The following is a 19,445-nucleotide window of genomic DNA, read 5'->3' as shown; positions in this document are numbered from 1 at the left end:
TCCTCATGCATTGCTGGGGGGAATGTAAAATGGTTCAGCCACTTTGGAAAAGAGTTTGGCAGTTTCTGAAAACATTAAACATAGAATTACCATATGACCCAGCAAACTCTACTCCTAGGTATCTGCCCAAGAAAAATAAAAAGGCGTCCACACAAAAACTTGTACACAAATATTCACAGCAGCACCAGTCACAATAACCAAAAGATGGAAACAACGCAATGTCTGTCAACTGATGAATACATAAACAAAATGTAGATATCCATACAATGCAGTATTATTCGGCTATAAAAAAAAGAGTGAAACACTGGTACACGCTACTCCAAAAACATCATGTTAAATGGAAGATTTAGCCAGACACAAAAAGGCCCAATATTGGAAGATTCCACTTATACGAAATGTCTAGAATAGACAAATCCACAGGATGGAAAGTAAATTAGTGGTTGCCAGGGATTGGAAGGAGGGAGGAATGGGCGCTGCAAACGGAGGTTTCTTTTTGAGATGACGAAAGTATTCTAAAATTAAATTGTAATAGTTGTACAACTTGGTGAATATACTAAAAACCACTGAATTTCAAGCTTTAATCTCAATAAAGCTGGTATTTTATCACACAAATGTGTGACTCTAGGCAAGTTCCTCGAGCTTACCATACCTGTTTCCTCATCTGTAAAATGAGGTGATGATCATAGGGTCTCTGACAGAATTATACATTAATGTATATGACGTTTCTGAAATAGTACATAGCATGCAGTAACTTCTCAATAAGTTAGCTCTTCCTCCCCACCCTGGTCCACTGCAGAATCTTAAGAATCCTGTGTTGGCTTCATGGAGCACATCCTATGTACTGGACATTACATGAAGTGTTTTACACACATTATTTCATTTAATCCTCAAATAATCCTATTTTACACATGGGAAAAAATGAAGCTTAAAAAGGTCAATAAGCAATTGGCCTAAGGGCAGATAATTAGTAACTGTTAGTGCTGGAGTTGAACAGGCCAATGCCATTAACACCTTCTCACAGAGATGATCCCTGCTGAGTGCCCCCCAATACCCTGAGAGCTTGGCAGGAATCGTTACTCATATTTCAAAAGAAAAGGCACTTGGGCTCAGGACAGTAGTGGTGCCCAAGTTCACACACCCAGGGGCCAGGACTCACCAGTTATCCTTTGTACCGAAACCCGTCTGAAGACAAAGGAAGGCTTAAGACTGGACGGAAGGTCCCCAATCAAGCTTTGCCCCTTGCTTCTACAGTTAAGAGTCATCCTGTACTTACTTAATGATTGGGTTCTCGAACTGCTTGGCACACCTCCACTGTCGGATGCAGGACAAGCAGTATGTATGATTGCAATTGGAGAGAATTCCAAATCTCCTCTCAGAAGCAGATGCCTTCTCAAGGATCACTTCCATGCAGATACTGCACACTTTGTCCTGACTTGCCTGGAAGGCAAAGGCCTTCTCCATCTCGTGCTCGAATGTCGACATGCAGATCTGAAGTACAGTGGGGGAATAAGGAAACTTTTTAGGTTTGGAGCTGCCAGCCACACTGCTAAAACCAAGATCAGGAAAGAACACGGATGTGGCTGCTTTAAGTCAGGGCCCAGCAATCCCTGGATTCAGGACACAAAGCTCACTTGGATCACAAAAATGACTTCAAACCATCACTGGCCAAGCCCCTTGCTTCCCTAGCATAATATGGTTACCTCCAATTTAGAGCAGAGACCAGAGTTCCCAAAAGGTAACTCTGTGGGAACTGCTGTGGGATCACAGAGTTCAGAAGGACTGGGACCTGGTCTCTTGGCTCCTCTGGGCACCAGCTTTCTCTACTCTGAACCACACCAATACTAGAAATGCCAAATAATCCTTAATTTGAAATATCGGGCTGGCAGTCCAGAGTCAGAGTTATGTAAGCAGTACCACTTCTTCTCAAGAGGACAAATTATGTAATGAATTTGTATGAAGTATTTAGTAAGCAGGGGCTGAATACTTTTCATGTACAGCACTGTATATCAGGCATTGGAGTCAATGAAAAGAGTATGAAGACCTAGGCCGTGCCCTTGGGAGCTCACAATGGACACAGACATGAGATAAATCAACACACACAGCACAAAGACCCTGATCCATCTGAGTGAAGAGGAAAGTTCTAATTCTGCACTCAACTGAACACCCCCATGGAAGACAGTGGAGGGTGGCAAACTCAACCCCCACATACTGTGACCTCCTCCTCCTTATCGGCTCAAATGCTACTGCTGTGGGCTCCTCCCCTTCTCTTTTACCCAACTTCAGAGTCCAGTACAAAGCACTAAGCCCAGTGTGAGGCAGGGCTCCTAAACACTGGGGACCTAATGACCTGGAAGATCCCTTCGACACTTGGCTTCTCAGATTCCATGACTTGGACTCTCAAATTGTCCAGAACTCAGCCTGGCTGGATTGCAGCCACAATGATATATAAACCTAGCAAGGGAAAAAGCATATGTGTGACAGACACACACAAACCATGCTCCTGTGCTAGATTTATTATTTGAACTTTGCATAGCTTTATGTTTCTGATGTCTCTTCTGTTTTTCTTTATTTTAAATAATGAAAAACTGGCAAAATAACAATAGGAAAAAGGACTTGAAAATAAGGTACAAATATTCAATGTACATAATTTAGGTATCAATGGCAGAAAGATGCTTACATAGTGCATTTCAAATTTCTAAAAACGAGTTCATACAAAGGTTTGCAACTTTACCTTCTCATGAGCTTTTCTTTGTTCTGGATCAAAGGGGTGCAGGACTCGTAACCTACAGATTTCACACACTTCTCCATGCAAGTAGACACAAGCATCCTCAAATCGGCATTCCCCGGCGGCTGCATAGGGGCAGAGCTGCTGCTCACTGCTGTAGGAGCTGCTGGCTTCTAAGTCATCAAGGCCACTCCTGATTGCATCTAGGTAGGAATGTGGCTTCATTTCTGGGGTACTCTGAAGGTCACTGCCACCTCCTGGATTATTCACCACAGCTGGGGAAGCCTTTTCTTCAGCCATGCCAGAAAGATCTTAATACAAAACACAGAGCATACACACAAATGAAAACTGGCCCAACCATCCTGGGAAGCAGTATTAGTCAAAACTTTAACCTTGGGAATTTCACTCTTGGGATCATATAGGAAAAAATAGGCCAAGAGGGAAAAATAAAAACTGTATAAAATGTTCATAGTGACATTACTTATAATCATAATTAAAATCCAAAAAAACATAATTGGCAACATAGGGAAATAGCCAAAACAGATCATTATATATGTAACACTAAAGTTGTTATTTAAAAACGGCAAGTATGGAAATGTCAACATTTGAACTAGTTGACACTAAAAAAATGTATTATACTTTTCAGGTAGGTAGGTAGACAGACTGATAGAAAGAAAATACATAGATAATAAATAAATAGATGTAAAAGTCAAAGGGAATTTAGAATGAAGTCAATAAAATACAGTGGTTTCCTTCACACCAGTAAAGTTATCTACCTATCATGGAATCTGCCTATTTTACGCTGCACAATTCTGAGAACTAGAATAAAAATTCCTTTACCTGCTGAGAACTAGCCAATAAAAACAACTTTTATGATTTGTAGCTTTCTTCTTCCCCAAACCCCAACCCACTATTCTATTACCAACAGTGCAACCTAAAATGCCACTGTCTCAGCACAAGAACTAAGGCTATAAACTGACCTAAAGTGAAATAGTGATTGATACATGTTCTTTATCAAAATATATAGTTTTGAAATGAACAGCTTGAGGCTTCTCAGAACTGGGCATCCACCCTGTGCAGATAGACGAAAGTTGCGTGTCTACAAAAAAGTCACTGTTTATATTTTTCCAGCTCAGCCTTGGACACAAGGTTAAGTGTATTATCCAAAGCTTATTCTCAGGACAGATCTGGTGTCTCTACATTCAGACAGCCTGGAGGGGTATTAAGTTAGCAGTGAAGGCCAGAAAGGAACATCAAGAACAAGCAAAACTGCTTTTCGAAAAGAGGCAACAAAAGGATTCTGCTCACTCACTTCGGTCTCTAAGTACCAATGTTCTCTTTTCACGTTTCCCAGGCTCATGTAAGTTAGTTTTCACAATAGATGCAGTAAGGTCAGAAGGAGGGTGAGGACTGTGGAAACTTGGGGAGGGCACACTGTGGGGCACAGTGCCCATAGCACCACCAGCCGCAGCAGGGGGCCTCGTGTGATCATATCTAAACAAAACACACAGCACATGCGTTACAGACATACTACAATCACATGTCTCCCACACTGCTCAGACGTGGAATGTCCTTCCTTCTGCTCCATTGTGGAGGCAGAAAATGAAACAATCTTTTCCCATATTTTAACCAATAAAAGGCTTATCAATTAATAAGAACTGCTTGGCAATTCAGAGTGAGTGGTACACTGTAGTCTATCACACTTAAGTGTCCTTGTAGGACTTACGTGGGACAGACATACTGCCCCAGATCACACAATGAGACCCTGAAAATTTCAGACATATGTTGAACTAAAATCTCCTGATCCCAATCCAGTGTTTTGGGGAGGAGTTCATACAATGTTAATGATGGCCAATTTAACAGCTGGAGATCAGCCTTTCCTGAGCAGTCTTTCTGGGGTACCCACTCAACTTCCATCATCTACCAGGTAGCCAGAGGAAGAACTGGAGGGAGCTTTGCAGCCCAGAGAACAGAGCAGCTCTTCACTACAAAAGGACAGGAACAGGTTTTTGGAATATTTCCCTGTTTAGAAGTTACACAAGTTGCCTATAGAGGTCAGAGATAAAAAGGAAGACTCCATGCACTTAAATGTTCAGTGCACGGGTACTCATAGCAAAAAACTGGAAGTCACTTAAATATAGAAAACGTTAATAAAATGATGGTCTGTTAACATTATGAAACATAAAATTACAATTAGGAGATAAAGTAGCAGCATAGGAAAAAGGTTACGACATGTTCAGTGGGGGAAAAAAGCAAGATATAAAATTTCATACATACTATGAGTGCAATTATAATTTAAAAGAGACTCACAAGAATAAGGCTTGAAAAGTGATTTTGAAAATTGAAATTACTTTTAGGGTACTAAAATTGAGGTTTCAAAATTATTTACTATACTTTTTATAATGTTGTCATACTACTTTTAAATTTAAGTTTTCCCCACATCAAGACCCATGTTCCAAATGAAGGATCTGAGTTCCTGATCATAATCAACTCAGCGTAACAGTTGGGCGAAGTTTCAAGGTTCTTGCCTGCAACGAGTTCCATAGGCGCAACAGCCCTTCTGATAGTATTTGCAGATGGTGGATGGCTTGCTGTTTGCCAAGTCATGTGAAAACAGGCATTGGTTTCCTTCTCGACACACACCATGCATAAAATACCTGAAGAGACAAAAAGAAGCATAAAACTTTAATGAGTATACTTTGTTTTATACAGTCGCCATATTTTTGAACCTGGCATACAAATACTATTATGCATATTTATGTATCAAGGCTCTATCAAAAACTGGAGATATACATATGTCCATGATTCTAAGACAGTGACTTTATTTACTTACTATTACACTTTTATTTATTTTTAATTAATTTTTTATGGTGACATTGGTTAACGAAATCCAGTTTCATCTGTACACTTTAACAGTAAGGCATATATATATTTACTGTGTTAGATTTACTCATAGTTAGATTTCTTTCTGTCACCATGTATTTGACCGCCTTTACACCTTCTACTCTCCCTCTTCTCCCATCCTCTACCCTCTGGTAACCACTAGTCTATTGTCCATGTCCATGAGCCTCTGTTTGTCCTGTTCATTTGCTGCTTTTAGGTTTATATCCCACATATAAGTGATATGTGATTTCCAACTTTTTCTGTCTGGCTTATTTCACTTAGCATGATTATCTTGAGGTCCATCCATGTTATTGCAAATGGCAGTATTTCATCTCTTCTTACAGCTGAGTAATATTCCGTTGTATATATGTGCCACGGTTTCTTTAGCTAATCATCTATCATAGGATGCTTTGGTTGCTTCCATGTCCTGGCCACTGTGAATACTGCTGCTGTGAACACCAGTGCGGAAATATCTTTTTGAATATGGGTTTTCAAGTCTTTGGGGTAAATATCCAGCAGAGGGATTACTGGATCATATGGTAGATCAATTCTTAGCTTTCTGAGAAACCTCCATACGGTTTTCCATAGTGGTTGTACCAATTTGCAGTCCCACCAGCAGTGTATGAAGAGTTCCTTTTTCTCCGCATCATCTCCGGCATTTGTTATTACTTGTCCTGTTGATTATAGCTATTCTAACATGTGAGCATCTTTTCAAATATTTGTTTGCTATTTGTATGTCCTCTAGGGAGAAGTGTCTGTTTGGGTCCTCTGCCCATTTTTTGATTGGATCATTTGTTTTTTTGTTATTATTGAGTCGTATGAGTTCTTTGTATATTTTGGATATTAGGCCCTTATCAGAGGTGTTGCTTGCAAATATATTTTCCCATTCGGATGGCTGTCTCTTAACCTTGCTGACAATTTCTTTTGCTGAGCAAAAGCTTTTTAGTTTGATGTAGTCCCATTCATTTATTTTAGCTTTTACTTCCCTTGCTTTTGAGTTCAAATTCATAAAATCTTCTTTAAGTCCAAGGTCCTTGAGTCTAGTTCCTATGTTTTCTTCTATGCATGCATTTTATTGTTTCAGGTCTTATATTCAGGTCCTTAATCCATTTTGAATTAATTTTGGTGTGTGGTGATAAGCAAGTCTAGTTTCATTCTTTTGCAGGTGGCTTTCCAGTTTTCCCAGCACCATTTATTGAAGAGGCTTTCTTTTCTCCATTGTATGCTTTTGGCTTTTTAGTCGAAAATTATTTGCTCATATAAATACAGATTTACTTCTGGACTCTTGATTCTGTTCCACTGGTAAGAGAGTGATTTTAGATGCACCACAACTAATTCAATGACAGCTTTTCTGGAAGAAAAATGATCCCTTAAATCTCTATTTAAGATATATCTTCTTGATTTGAGATATGTTACACATGTAAAATGTGAGCCTTAGTGAGAAAATATTCTTTGAAAAACTGCTCTTTCACATAGAGCTTACAGGATATGGTATAGTGGAGTCAAAGACACTTGGGTCCAAGATCCAGTATGGCCACCTATGAGCAAGTCACAAAACCAACTTCTCTGGGTCTCACTTCCTTTATCTATAAAACAAAAATTACACTACCTACTTTCCTGCGTTGTGGTGAGGATCAAATAAGATACTGTAACACCAAAAAAAAAAAAAAAGTAAATTACACACAAACATGCAAACTCACACACACTAATGTCCACTGAGATGTCTAATTCTGGCCCTGAAGGAATAACTGGAAGCCATTCTCATTCTGTCCAGATTAGAGAGACCTGGTTGAATAGTTAGAGCAAACGTAAAGAGACTCTTGACGGACATGCCTTGGTATTAAGAATAAACAAGTTCTAAAGTAATGAGTATTTTAGACACATCCTAATAAAACTCTAAAACAAGCTTTGAACGGATTGACCTGATAGGAAATAATTATTGTCAGCCAAAACACTTAACACTCTTTGAAGGAAGACAATAAAATTCAAACGCTCAAGAATCAAAAATTATCAGACATGACAAAAAGCAGGCAAATGTCACCCACAACCAGAAGAAAAAATTAGTCAATAACAGAAATGACAGATGATGGAATCAGCAGACAAGGAATTTAAAAATGGCTATTATAAATATGTTCAGTAATAAATATGCTGAAGAATTTAAAGAACCTGAATATAGAGAGAGATTGAAGATATAAAGGGAACCAAATGGAACTTCTTGAACTAAAAACTTCATTATCTAAAATGAAAATTATACTGTATAAGCTTATTACTATATTAGGCTCTATAAAAGAAAATCTCAAAAAACCTGAAGACATAGCAATAGAAAGTATCCAAATTGAAACAGAGAGAGGAAGAAAGAGAATAGATTTTTGCTTCTAGCTATGATGGAGTACAGAAACTGCCCTCTAATGTAAAAAAAAAAAAGAAAAAAGAAAAAAAGAAAAAAATATATGAAATAGCTGCTTTCAGACATGGACAAAAGGCAGCATAAGACTGGTCCTTGAGAGAAGGGACACAAAGGAGATGAGCTCCATGTTCAGCTTGGCTTTCTGCCTACAGGTATGTTCTGGACCTTGATGCAGGGAGGGGAACCTCAAGTACAGCACAGCAGTCCTGCTGAGTTGAAAAGAGAGAGCCTGGAGTTCAAGGTGGCTAATGGAAGCTTTTTGAAAAGCCTGTAAATAGCATCACACATACATGATTAATTGACTCCTGATAAAGACGGCAAGGTAATTCAGTGGGGGAAAGAACAGTCTTTTCAACAAACATGCTGGGAGGATCACATGTTGCCTGTCCTTTGTGGCCGTGTTACAGCTTCTCTCCTCCTGTGATCTGTGTAGGAAGGACTGAGGGAGACATAGGAAGCCTAGAAATGGACTCAGTGGACTTTGAGAAAGTGGCTGTGAACTTCACCCTGGAAGAGTTGGCTTTACTGGATCCTTTCTTCACAGAAAAAAACTCGAAGGAGATGTGATGTGAGAAACCTTCAGGAACCTGGCCTCAAAAGGGGAAAAAAATGGAAAGATCATGATACTAAATACTAAAGATCAGTACAAAAACCAGGAGAGAAAACTAAGAAGTCATATGGTAGAGAGAATAAGTGATAAGAAAGACGGTAGTCAATGTGAGGAAAACTTCAGCCTATTTCAAATTTCAATATAAACAAGACGACTCTTCCTGGAGTAAAACTATGGGAACACAGTGTATGTGGAAGTCTTTATGCATCATTCATCCCATAATATGCACACGGATTCAAACTGGACACAAGCCATATGAGTATCAGAATTATGGAGAAGCCATATAAATGTAATGTATGTGGGAGGGCCATTGGTTCTCACCAGTGTATTAAAAAATATGAAAGAAATTACAATGGTGAAAAAACCTAATGCAAGAAATGTGGGAAAACCTTTAATTCTTCAACTTCATTTCAAATATATGGAAGAATCCACACTGGAGCGAAACTCTATCAATATAAACAATGTGGAAAAGCCTACAGATATCAAACTTCAAACCATGAAAGAATTCACACAGGACAAAAACCCTATGACTGTAAACAATGTAGTAAAGCTTTCAGTTGTCTCAGTTCTCTCTGAATGCATGAAAAAAATCACACTGTAGAGAAAGCCTATGAAGGTAAATAACGTGACAAAGCCTACCTATATTATAGTGCCTTTACAAACACCCCAAAAGACTCACATTGGCAAGAAATCCAAGAATGTAAGCAATGTTGTGAAACTTTCAGTTCTCATCTAGGTTTCCAAATATATGAAAGAACACATTGGAGAGAAGCCCAACGCATGTAATGAATATAGAACTGCCTTCACATATTAAAAATTTTCAAAGACCTGAAAGAAAATTCACTGGAGAGAAACCTTATGGATGTAAGGAATGTGAGGAAGCCTTCAGATGTTATCAAAGTTTTTGAAGACATGAAAGAAAGCACAGGGCAGAGAAACCCTATGAATATTAAGAAATGTGGGAAAGTCTACAGATATTACAGTACCTTACAAAGACACAAAAGTACTCAACCAATAGAGAAACCCAAAGAATATAAGCAAGTTTATGATTTTCCTCACTTAAAAAAAAAATGCTGGACTGAGTACCTGTGGGGAAATATGAAACTCGGATATTATATGTCTGCTGATGTGACCCAGTATATGAAGTATACAGTATAACCTGTGATGTATCCTAGCCAAAAACATTTAACTTGAATACCACAAAATTCCAGCTCTAACTACCAGTTTATAAGATATAAAATTAGGAACAAGCTAAAAAAATCATAAGGAAGCAGTCAGATAAATACGAAAGAAGAGGTGGTATATGGGCCAAGTCTCCTTAACAGGTGTCATAAATAAAGGGAGAGGGGTCAGCTGAGTATGGAGAACAGTTTGGTGGTTTCTTAAAAATAAGAACATAAACATAAATTTACCATTTGACTCAATGATTCCACTCCTAAATATTTACCCAAGAAAAGAGAAAACATGTTCACACAAATACTTGCACATGAACGTTTGTGGCAGCTTTATTCATAATAGCCCTAACGTGGAAACTTACAATTCCATCAATACACCTATACAATGGGATATTAGTTGGCAATATAAAGGACTTAAGTCATGACACACACTGTAACATAGATGAACCTCAAATACACCATGGAAGGTGAAATAAGCCAGATACAAAGGGCATGTTGCATGAATAAAGGGCAAATCTAAAGGGATAGAGAATAGTTAAGTGGTTGCCTAGGGCTTGGAGAGGGGATAATAGGGAGTGACTGCAAATGGGCACAAGGAATCTTTTGGGGGTGATGAAAATATTCTAAGATTTAATTGTGATGGTTATATAACACTGTAAATTTACTATAAGTCTTTGAATTGTGAATGGGTAAGTTTATGGTATGTGTATTTCAATGAAGAAGTTAGCAAAAAAATTTTAAAAGGAGGGAACTAAACTAGGTTAGTAGACATTACAAAAACAACAGAGTAACCAGAAGCAACATTTAGTTCTGGATTAGATTCTGATTTGGACAAACCAGATGTAAAAGAATTTTTGGAACAAATGGAAAATGTTAAGTATAGATTAGGTATTAGAGTAAATAAAACTTTACTGACATGGAAAGTTGAAGATTGTTAACTAAAAAAAGCATTCTATAAAACAGCATATATAGGGGTGGCTCCATAGTGTAGCGGTTAGCATGTCTGCTTTACACGCAGAAGGTCCTGGGTATGCGCTCCAGGCGGAGCCACAGACCATATCCCATGTGCGCCAGGCCCTGGGTGCACCAGGCCTCAGGTGCGCACCGTGAGCGAGCATGTGGGAGGAGATGCCCCACCTTCAGAGGTCCAGTTCTTAAGGGGAGATGGCAACATCAGTAGGTCAGGGAGAATTAAAGAAGGGGGGAAAAAGCATATATAGTAAAATGGTAGAGCCATCATAGAAAACTATACCAGTTCCTCAAAAAATTAAAAACAGAATTACCATATGATCCAGCAATTTCACTTTTGGGTACATACACAAAAGAACTGAAAAAGAACTCAAGTAATTGTACACCTATGTTCATAGCAGCATTAGTCACATAGCCGAAAGGTGGAAACAACCCAATGTCCATAAATGGATAAATGAAGACAAAATGTGGTCTATCCATGCATGAAATATTATTCCAACTTGAAAAGGAAGGAAATTCTGACACATGCTACAACATGGATGGATGAACCTTGAGGATATTACATTACATGAAAAAGCCAGTGACAAAAAAAGACAAAGACAATATGATTCCACATATGTGAGGTCCCTAAAGTAGTCAAATCATAGAGACAGAAAGTAGAATGGCGGTTGTTAGAGGCTGGAGGAGGGAAAAGGGGAGTTAGTGTTTAACGGGGACAGAATTTCAGTTGGGGATGATGAAGAGTTCCGGAGATGGATGGTGATGATGGCTGCACAACATCTTGAATGTGCTTAATGCTAATGAACTAACCACTTAAAAATGGTTAAGATAATAAATTTGTTATGTATATTTTACCACAATTAAAAATATTTTTAAGAGCACATACTGTATACTCTCATTTTGGTAAAAATTCAATATATATATATACACATACATGCATTTAAAAAATCTCAAAAGATATTTAATAGCATGCTAACAGTGGTATTTTCATTTCCTTATTTTTGCTGATCTGTACTTTCTACCATTTCTATCATGAACATATACTGATTTTATAATAGTAAACAGTTGTTTTAGTTTTAAAAAATTATAAATACTATCCGATAATGGTGAGGGCATGGTTAAGAATATAGATAAAATGCTCAGTAAACATTATCTATCATACAGTAGGGTACCCCCTAAAGTTCAACTCTTCATTAAAGTCTAGTAAAAAAAAACACACTGACAAAACAACAGTTAGCTACAAGAGTGACCTATGCTATATCACAATGTATAAAGTGCTGGGTGACTCATGTAGGGCAACAGGAGGCAACATCCCAGTAGAGGTCATGCCCAAGTAAAGCCTGCAAAGTGGAGGGGGAGGCCAGTGGGTGTGAGGAGCATGTGCCAGAAGAGAGGATAGCAAGCAAACAACAACAAAAGAGGCAGAGAAGTGGGACGTAGTAAGGGAGTAAGGACAGGCTTGCTGAGAGACAAGTATTATTACTCTAACTGTGCTCCAAGATACCCTAGTGTTAGTTGATATATTGATGAGTGTGTCTCAAAACAAGAAATAAAGGACTCACAATCAAGTCAGCTTAGGAAACCAGAGTGGTCTTTCTCAGAGATTTACAATAGACAGCAGCAGAGGAAAGGTTCTGAGTGCACTGTCGTAAAGAAAACCGTTTACTCTTATTAAGCACACTTTTTCACAGGTGTTTTCAGAAAAAGCCACTTGAGCTACAGAGTAGAAGACTGGAGAGGGCTGAAAGTGTACATGAGAAGCCTTTAAGGAGGTTGCTTCGTAAAGGAACTTTTATCTGTAAACCATGTTTTATTTAAAAAAATATATATGGAAAGTTTCTAAAGTATACAAAATAGAACGGTAGAATAAACCCTCAGAGTGTACCAGCACCGGCTTTCACATTATCAACTCATGATTAATCTGGTTTGAACCTTTTACCCACTTCCTGTATGATTTTGAAGAGGAATAACTCATATACCCACTGAATGAAGGCTTTTGGGCAAGAAGCCCCCACCCCGAGCTCCCCAGCAAGTATATTATGAGAAATATATGAAATGAGAAAAAAATACAAAAGAGCTAATAAACAGTGCCATCAACACTGTCTAACACTTTCACTTCTTTATTTCATTGAATCTTAACAATACTCTAAGGAGTATCATTATTATGCCTATGACGCAAACAGGAAAGCTGAGGTTCAGAGAGGTATAATGACTTATATATCCAATTGTTAGGTAGGGGATCCCAGCTCTGGTCTTCTCAGCCCTGACCTTTTCCCACTCAAATTGACTTTCCTGTTACTCTGCCTTTGTCCATATTTTGGCCCCTGTGCAAAACATGGTACTCCATCTTTCATTGCACTGAACTGCTATAACCCACCTTCCTTCATGGACCAGCAGGAGTGAGTCCTGACTGGTCCAAGGAGCCGTCTCACCCCTCTAGCCCAAACTGCACCTTCCCTCCTCCAATCCCAGACTCACTGGTGGCAGCCACATGGTATGGTGCTTCCCAATCTGGGGACCCTGACCCAAGAGAGCTAGTGCTCATGAACACAGTCAGGAACATCAGTCTCTAATGAAGAATGACTGGTAATAACTTTAGGAAAGCACATCTGGAATTATCACTAAATGCCACTGAACCTAAGCAATTATATGGTTCTACCTGGAAAAGGAGAAAGGCTTGACAACGGAAGGCAGGAATGGTTTCTAAGGTAGGTCAGGAAGGCCCAAGAGGCTCAGACTGTCCTTTCCAAAGCACTAGAAGACAATGCAAGTGACAATTCACGCTTCACATCAGAAACCTACCATGGGCCTGGGAGACTGCCTCGGCTGGAGGCTCTGAGATTTGAAGACCTTTCATTCCTCCTCGCTTTCCAAGCATTCATCTAACTTTCTTCACCTGTTCACCTCCCTAAAAACAGAGGAAGTGTCGACCAAGTCCACCTTGCAGTTTTTTTTCTCCCAGGAAAATGATAAAAAGGTATTTCAGTTTTGATGTCAGTCTCCTCTGAGTTTGGCTAGCATGAGCCACCTCTGAGTATACCAACAAAAGCAAATTTCTGGACCCTGTGACTTAAGTGACTATATTGAGGTGCCTCCCTATAATCTTTATTAGGTGATCAGTTAGGCTTTTCCCAGGCAACAGCCCCTTGCAGGTCTTCCTCTAGAACAGAGAGTGTTTGGTAATTTGCTATAAGTCTGGTGTAGGCTAAGGAAAAAAGGAAAGGAGGAAGGAGGGAGACAAGAAAGACAGGAAGAAAATGGCACAGAGTGTAACTAATTAAGGGCAATCTTTGTTAAAAACTTAAGAGACCAGACAAGATGGAGGAGTTGGTAAATGCTGTGCTCCCCTCCTCCCATGACCACATCAAAATTACGACTAAATTATAGAACAATCCTTATTGAGAACCACCTGAGGACTACCTGAACACAAGTCCTATAACTAAGAATATAAAGGAGAAGCCATGAGACTGGTAGGAGGGGTGGAATGCAAAAAGGGCAGGCCCCATACCCACAGTGTGGCAGTTAAAGACCAGAAGAGATATCTTCTTGGCTGCAGCGGTATCCCCTCGCTCGCCCCAAAGAGCGAGGGAGCCTAGCCCAGGACTCCAGTGCCAGAAGAGATATCCCAATTAACATCTGACTATGAGAACCAGCAAGGACTGGATCTGAGTGACAGGGAGGGCAGCTGGAGACCTAGGTTCTCCTCTTGCGGGGCCCACACACTGACTTCCTTGCTCACAAATTTGCTCTAAGCCCCAACAAAGAGGAAGCAACTCAAAAAATGCCAGGGACATACAGGGAGGAACTAAACTGATTAGCTTCAGGGTGAGGCCTGGAAAAGCAAGTATCAGGGCAGCTATCTCTGGGGACAGACGTGCTGACAGGCACCACTGCTCCTTTGTTGAGCCAACCCAACAGATCCAGCCCAAGTGGGCCAAATCTCTGTTCTCCATTAACCTGACTAGCACTGTGCACCCTGTCCTGGTGATTCCCTGAGATCCCACCCCTCCCAACTCACATACCAGAGTTGAGCTGCTTCTAGTGGCTTTTCCGCACAAGTGGCCTCCCTCAGCTTGTGCTATGGACTTTCTTAATTTCTTTCAAAGGCCTAAAAACCCCAAACGAGCAGTGGCTAGCCTTGGTGTACCCTTAACTCTTGATAAGCAGCCCTGAGCCCAGCACAAGCAACAAGCAGTCTCAACTTGCACTGTAATCGCTTCTCAGCCTTTTGACTAAGATCAAGTGTAGTATCTGTTATCAGCTTGCAATGTTAACTCCTATCAGGTGGCCCCAAGCCTGGCATAAGCAGTGGCAAGTATTGGGGTCTAAAGCCCAGGACAAATGGTAGTTGGCCTTGGTTCGCAGCACAGAACCTCCCAAGTGTCTCTAAGCACAAGTGTCAACCAACTGCAGAGCATACTGTAACACTTAGTAGGTGGTCTGAGTGGTGACAGACATTGGGCTGCACCAGAGCTCCTCCCAAGAGACTTCAGAACCAACATACCTGGTGGCCACCTTTAGACCACACTAGAGCACCACCCAACTAGCTCCACAAATGACATACCTGAAAGGTGGACCTGGCTGGCACTAGAGCACACTAAAATGACTCCTGTTCCATGAGACTGGCCCGCTACACAACAGCTTGTCCACTGCAGTCATGGCCAGCCCTCACAGCCAGTCAGCCTGAGGGTAAACCCCACCCACAGATGTGCCAACAGCAATCTAGGTTCAACTACAACAGAGAGCACACACAACCCATACAAAGGACACCCTGGAGCACCAGACTCAGGTGACCAAGAAGATGGTACCACTGGGCCCCACAGGACACCTACTACATAAAGGCATTCTGCTAAGGCTGGGAGATAAAACAGATCTACCTACCACATAAAATCAAACACAGGGAATCAACCAAAATGGGGAGACAAAGAAACATGTCCCAAATTAAAGAACAGGACAAAACTCCAGAAAAATAACTAAACAAAATGGAAATAAACAATCGACCGGATACAGAATTAAAAATGCTGGTTATAAGGATGCTCACTGAAGTTAGGGAAGAAAAATGAACTCGGTGAGAACTTCGACAAAAAACGGAAAACATAAAAAAGAATCAGTAAGAAATTAACCATTCAGAAATAACTGAAATGAAAACTACATTAGAGGGAATTAATAGACTAGATGAAGTAGAAAACAGAATCAGCAATCTGGAAGACAAGGTAGCAGAACACACCCAATTGGAACAGCAAAAACAAAAAAGATTTTTGAAAATGAAGACAGTTTAAGGCTGGGGTCACCAACCCCTGGTTGCGGACCAGTAGCAGTTTGTGGCCTATTAGGAACTGGGAAGCACTGCAAGAGGTGAGTGGCAGGCCAGTGAGTGAAGCTTCATCTGTATTTGCAGCCGCTCCCCAATGCTAGCGTCACTACCTCAACTCCATCTCACATCATCAGGCATTAGATTCTCATAGGAGCACTGGTCCCTGGTACCAAAAAGTTGGGGACCACTGGGACAACAAATGTACCAACATTCATATCATATGGGTACCAGAAGACATAGAGCATGGGATTGAAAGCTATTTGAAGAAATAATGACTGAAAACTTCCCTAGCGTGGCAAAGAAAATAGACATCCAGGTCCAGGAAGAGCGGAGACTCCCAAAGAAGATGAACTCAAAGAAGCCCACACCAAGACATATTATAATTAAAATGCCCAAGGTTAACAATGAGATACCATCTTACACCTGTTACAATAGGACAGTAACAGACTATTAACAGGACAGTAATAACAAGTGTTAGAGAGGATGCAGAGTAAAAGGAACACTGTTGGTGAGACTGCAAATTGGTACAGCCACTATAGAAAACTGTATAAAGGTTCCTCGAAAAACTAAGAATTGATCTATCCTATGATCCAGCAATCCCTCTACTGGGTATTTACCCTAAAGACTTGAAAACATACATCTGAAAAGATATTTGCACACCGATGTTCATAGCAGCATTATTCACGGTAGCCAGGACATGGAAGCAAATGTAGTGTCCTACAATAGATGACTGGATAAAGAAGATGTGGTACACATATACAATGGAATATTACTCAACCATAAGAAGAGATGAAATACTGCATTTGTGACAACATGGATGGACCTTGAGATAATCATGCTAAGGGAAATAAGCCAGAGAGAAAAAGCTGAAAATCACATATCATTTATGTGTGGGATATAAACATAAAAGAAACAAACAAACGAGACAGAGACTCATGGACATGGACAATAGACTAGTGGTTACCAGACGGTAGGGAGGAGCAGGGAGGGAGATGGGGTAAAAGGGATCAAATATGTGGTGACAGAAAGAAATCTAAGGTGAACACACAATGCGATATACATACATACGTATGTACGTACATACATACATACATACATACACCTTACTGTTGAATTGCACACTTGAAAGTTACTGGATTTTGTTAACCAATGTCACTACGATAAATAAATAAATAAATAAAAATAGTAATAAATAAAATGTCCAAGGTTAAAGACAGAGAATCTTAAAAGTAGCAGGAGAAAAGCAATTAGTTATATATAAGGGAACTCCCCTAAGACTGTTAGATGATTACTCAACAGAAACTTTGAAGACCAGAAGGGACTGGCATAAAATATTCAAAGTGATGAAAGGCAAAGACCTACAACCAAGATTACTCAGCAAAGCAATATTTTAGAATCAAAGGTGAGATAAAGAGTTGTCCAGACAAGAAAAAGCTAAGGCAGTTCATCACCACTAAATCACTCTTTTAAGAAATGTTAAAGGAATTTCTTTAAGAAGACAAGATAAAAAAAATATGGATAAGAAAATATAGGAAGAAATTCTCACTAAGGCAAAAACTTAAAAACAATAGATTGACCAACTATGAAAGTAGTACAAAGGTTAAACAGCAAAAGTAGGAAGAGCGTATGTAATTACGACAAAAAATTAAGACATACACACAAATTTACATGTACAAAAATAGTAAAAAAAAAATAATGACTACACATAAACGTGGAGGGGGTGAGTAAAAATTGTAGTGATTTTAGAATGTGTTTGAACTTCAGTGACCATCAACTTTAAAACAGACTGCTATAAACATAGTTTGGTACATATGAAGCACATGGTAACCACAAACCAAGATACATACAAAAAAGAAAAAGAAAAAAATCCAAACATAATACTAGAGAAAGCCACCAATAAACAAGAGAACAAGAGAATAAGAAGGAACAGAGAACTACAAAAACAATCGGAAAACAATTAATAAAAATGGCAATCACCACATACCTATCAATAATTAACTTTCAATGTAAATGGATTAAATGCCCATCCAAAAGACACAGTGGCTGAATAGATATAAAAACAAGACCCATACACATGCTGTCTACCAATAGACCCACTTTAGATCGATAGATACTGACTGAAAGTAAAGGGATGGAAAAGATAACTCATGCAAATGGCAAGGAAAAAAAAGCTGGGGTAGCGATACTTGTATCAGATAAAATAGACTTTAAAACAAAGGCTGTAACAAGAGACAAAGAAGAAAATTTCCTAACAATAAAGGGATCAATCCAATAAGAGGATACAACTCTTGCAAACATTTTCACACCCAACTTAGAAGCACCTAAATACATAAAGCAAATACTGACAAACATAAAAGAGCGCAACATTAATACAGGATAGCAGGGAACTTTAACATCCCATTGTCATCAATAACTAAATCACTCAGATAGAAAATCAACAAGAAAACAGCAGCCTTAAATGACACATTAGATCTACTAGATTTAATTGGCTTTTTTAGGCCATTTCATTCAAAAGCTACAGAATATACATTTTTTTCAAGTGCACGTGTAACATTTTCCAGGACAGACCACCTGTTAGGCTACAAAGCAAGTCTCAACTAATTTAAGAAAACTGAAATTATATCAAGCATCTTTTCTGATCACACTGAGATAAAACTAGCAATTAATTAGAAGAAAAAAACTGAAAAACACATAGAAGGTAAATGACAAGCTACTGAACAATGAATGAGTTAATAAGATCAAGGAAATAAAGATACCTTGAGACAACTGAAAATGAGAACAAAATGACCCCAAATCTGTGGAAACAGCCAAAGTAGTCTAAGAGAGAAACTCATAATGCAGGCCTCTCTCAAGAAACAAGACAAATCTCAAATGATTCATCCAACGAGGGATTAATATCCAAAAAATATAAGGAACTCATACAACTTATCAAAATAAAACCCCAATCCGAATAAAAAATGAGCTGAGAATGTGAACAGACATCCAAAGAGGACATACAGATGCTCAACATCACTAATCCTCAGGGAAACGCAAACAAAAAACCACAATGAGATATCACCTTATACCTGTCAGAACGGCTATCAATAAATCGAAAATAACAAGTATTGCTGAGAATGTGGAGAAAAGGGAATCCTTGTACACTGTTGGTGATTATAAACTGGTACAGCCACTATGGAAAACAGCAGGAAGGTTCCTCAAAAAATTAAAAATAGAACTACCATATTACCCAGCAATTCTACTTCGAGGTATTTATCTGAAGAAATCCAAAACACTAATTCTAAAAGATATACACACCCCTATGTTCACTGCAGCATTGTTTACAATAACGCAAGAAATGGAAGCAATCTAAGTGTCCACTGATA

The 19,445-nt window shown here is 39.2% G+C and overlaps 1 protein-coding gene and 1 pseudogene across 2 annotated transcripts in view; one reads left to right on the top strand and one right to left on the bottom strand.

Moving 5' to 3' along the window:
• The window catches only part of MKRN2 (makorin ring finger protein 2), a 35,600-nt gene that overhangs the window by 9,787 nt on the left and 6,368 nt on the right, over positions 1-19,445 (bottom strand). The window contains exons 2-5 of one of the 2 annotated variants that reach the window (XM_016162699.2): positions 5,254-5,382; positions 4,038-4,219; positions 2,732-3,036; positions 1,274-1,488 (exon numbers count right to left, since the gene is read on the bottom strand). In XM_016162699.2, the coding sequence (XP_016018185.1) occupies positions 1,274-1,488; positions 2,732-3,036; positions 4,038-4,219; positions 5,254-5,382 (831 nt within the window). The remainder of the gene's footprint in view (positions 1-1,273; positions 1,489-2,731; positions 3,037-4,037; positions 4,220-5,253; positions 5,383-19,445) is intronic. The other variant, XM_036219980.1, reaches the window with a different exon arrangement.
• On the top strand, positions 14,982-15,049 carry LOC118602291 (annotated as a pseudogene).

This window comes from Rousettus aegyptiacus, unplaced genomic scaffold (genome assembly GCF_014176215.1).
Source record: "Rousettus aegyptiacus isolate mRouAeg1 unplaced genomic scaffold, mRouAeg1.p scaffold_m13_p_4, whole genome shotgun sequence".
Classification (NCBI taxonomy): domain Eukaryota; kingdom Metazoa; phylum Chordata; class Mammalia; order Chiroptera; family Pteropodidae; genus Rousettus; species Rousettus aegyptiacus.
The sequence above is the reverse complement of the archived record's forward strand: the minus strand, read 5'-3'. Positions and strand labels throughout refer to the sequence as shown.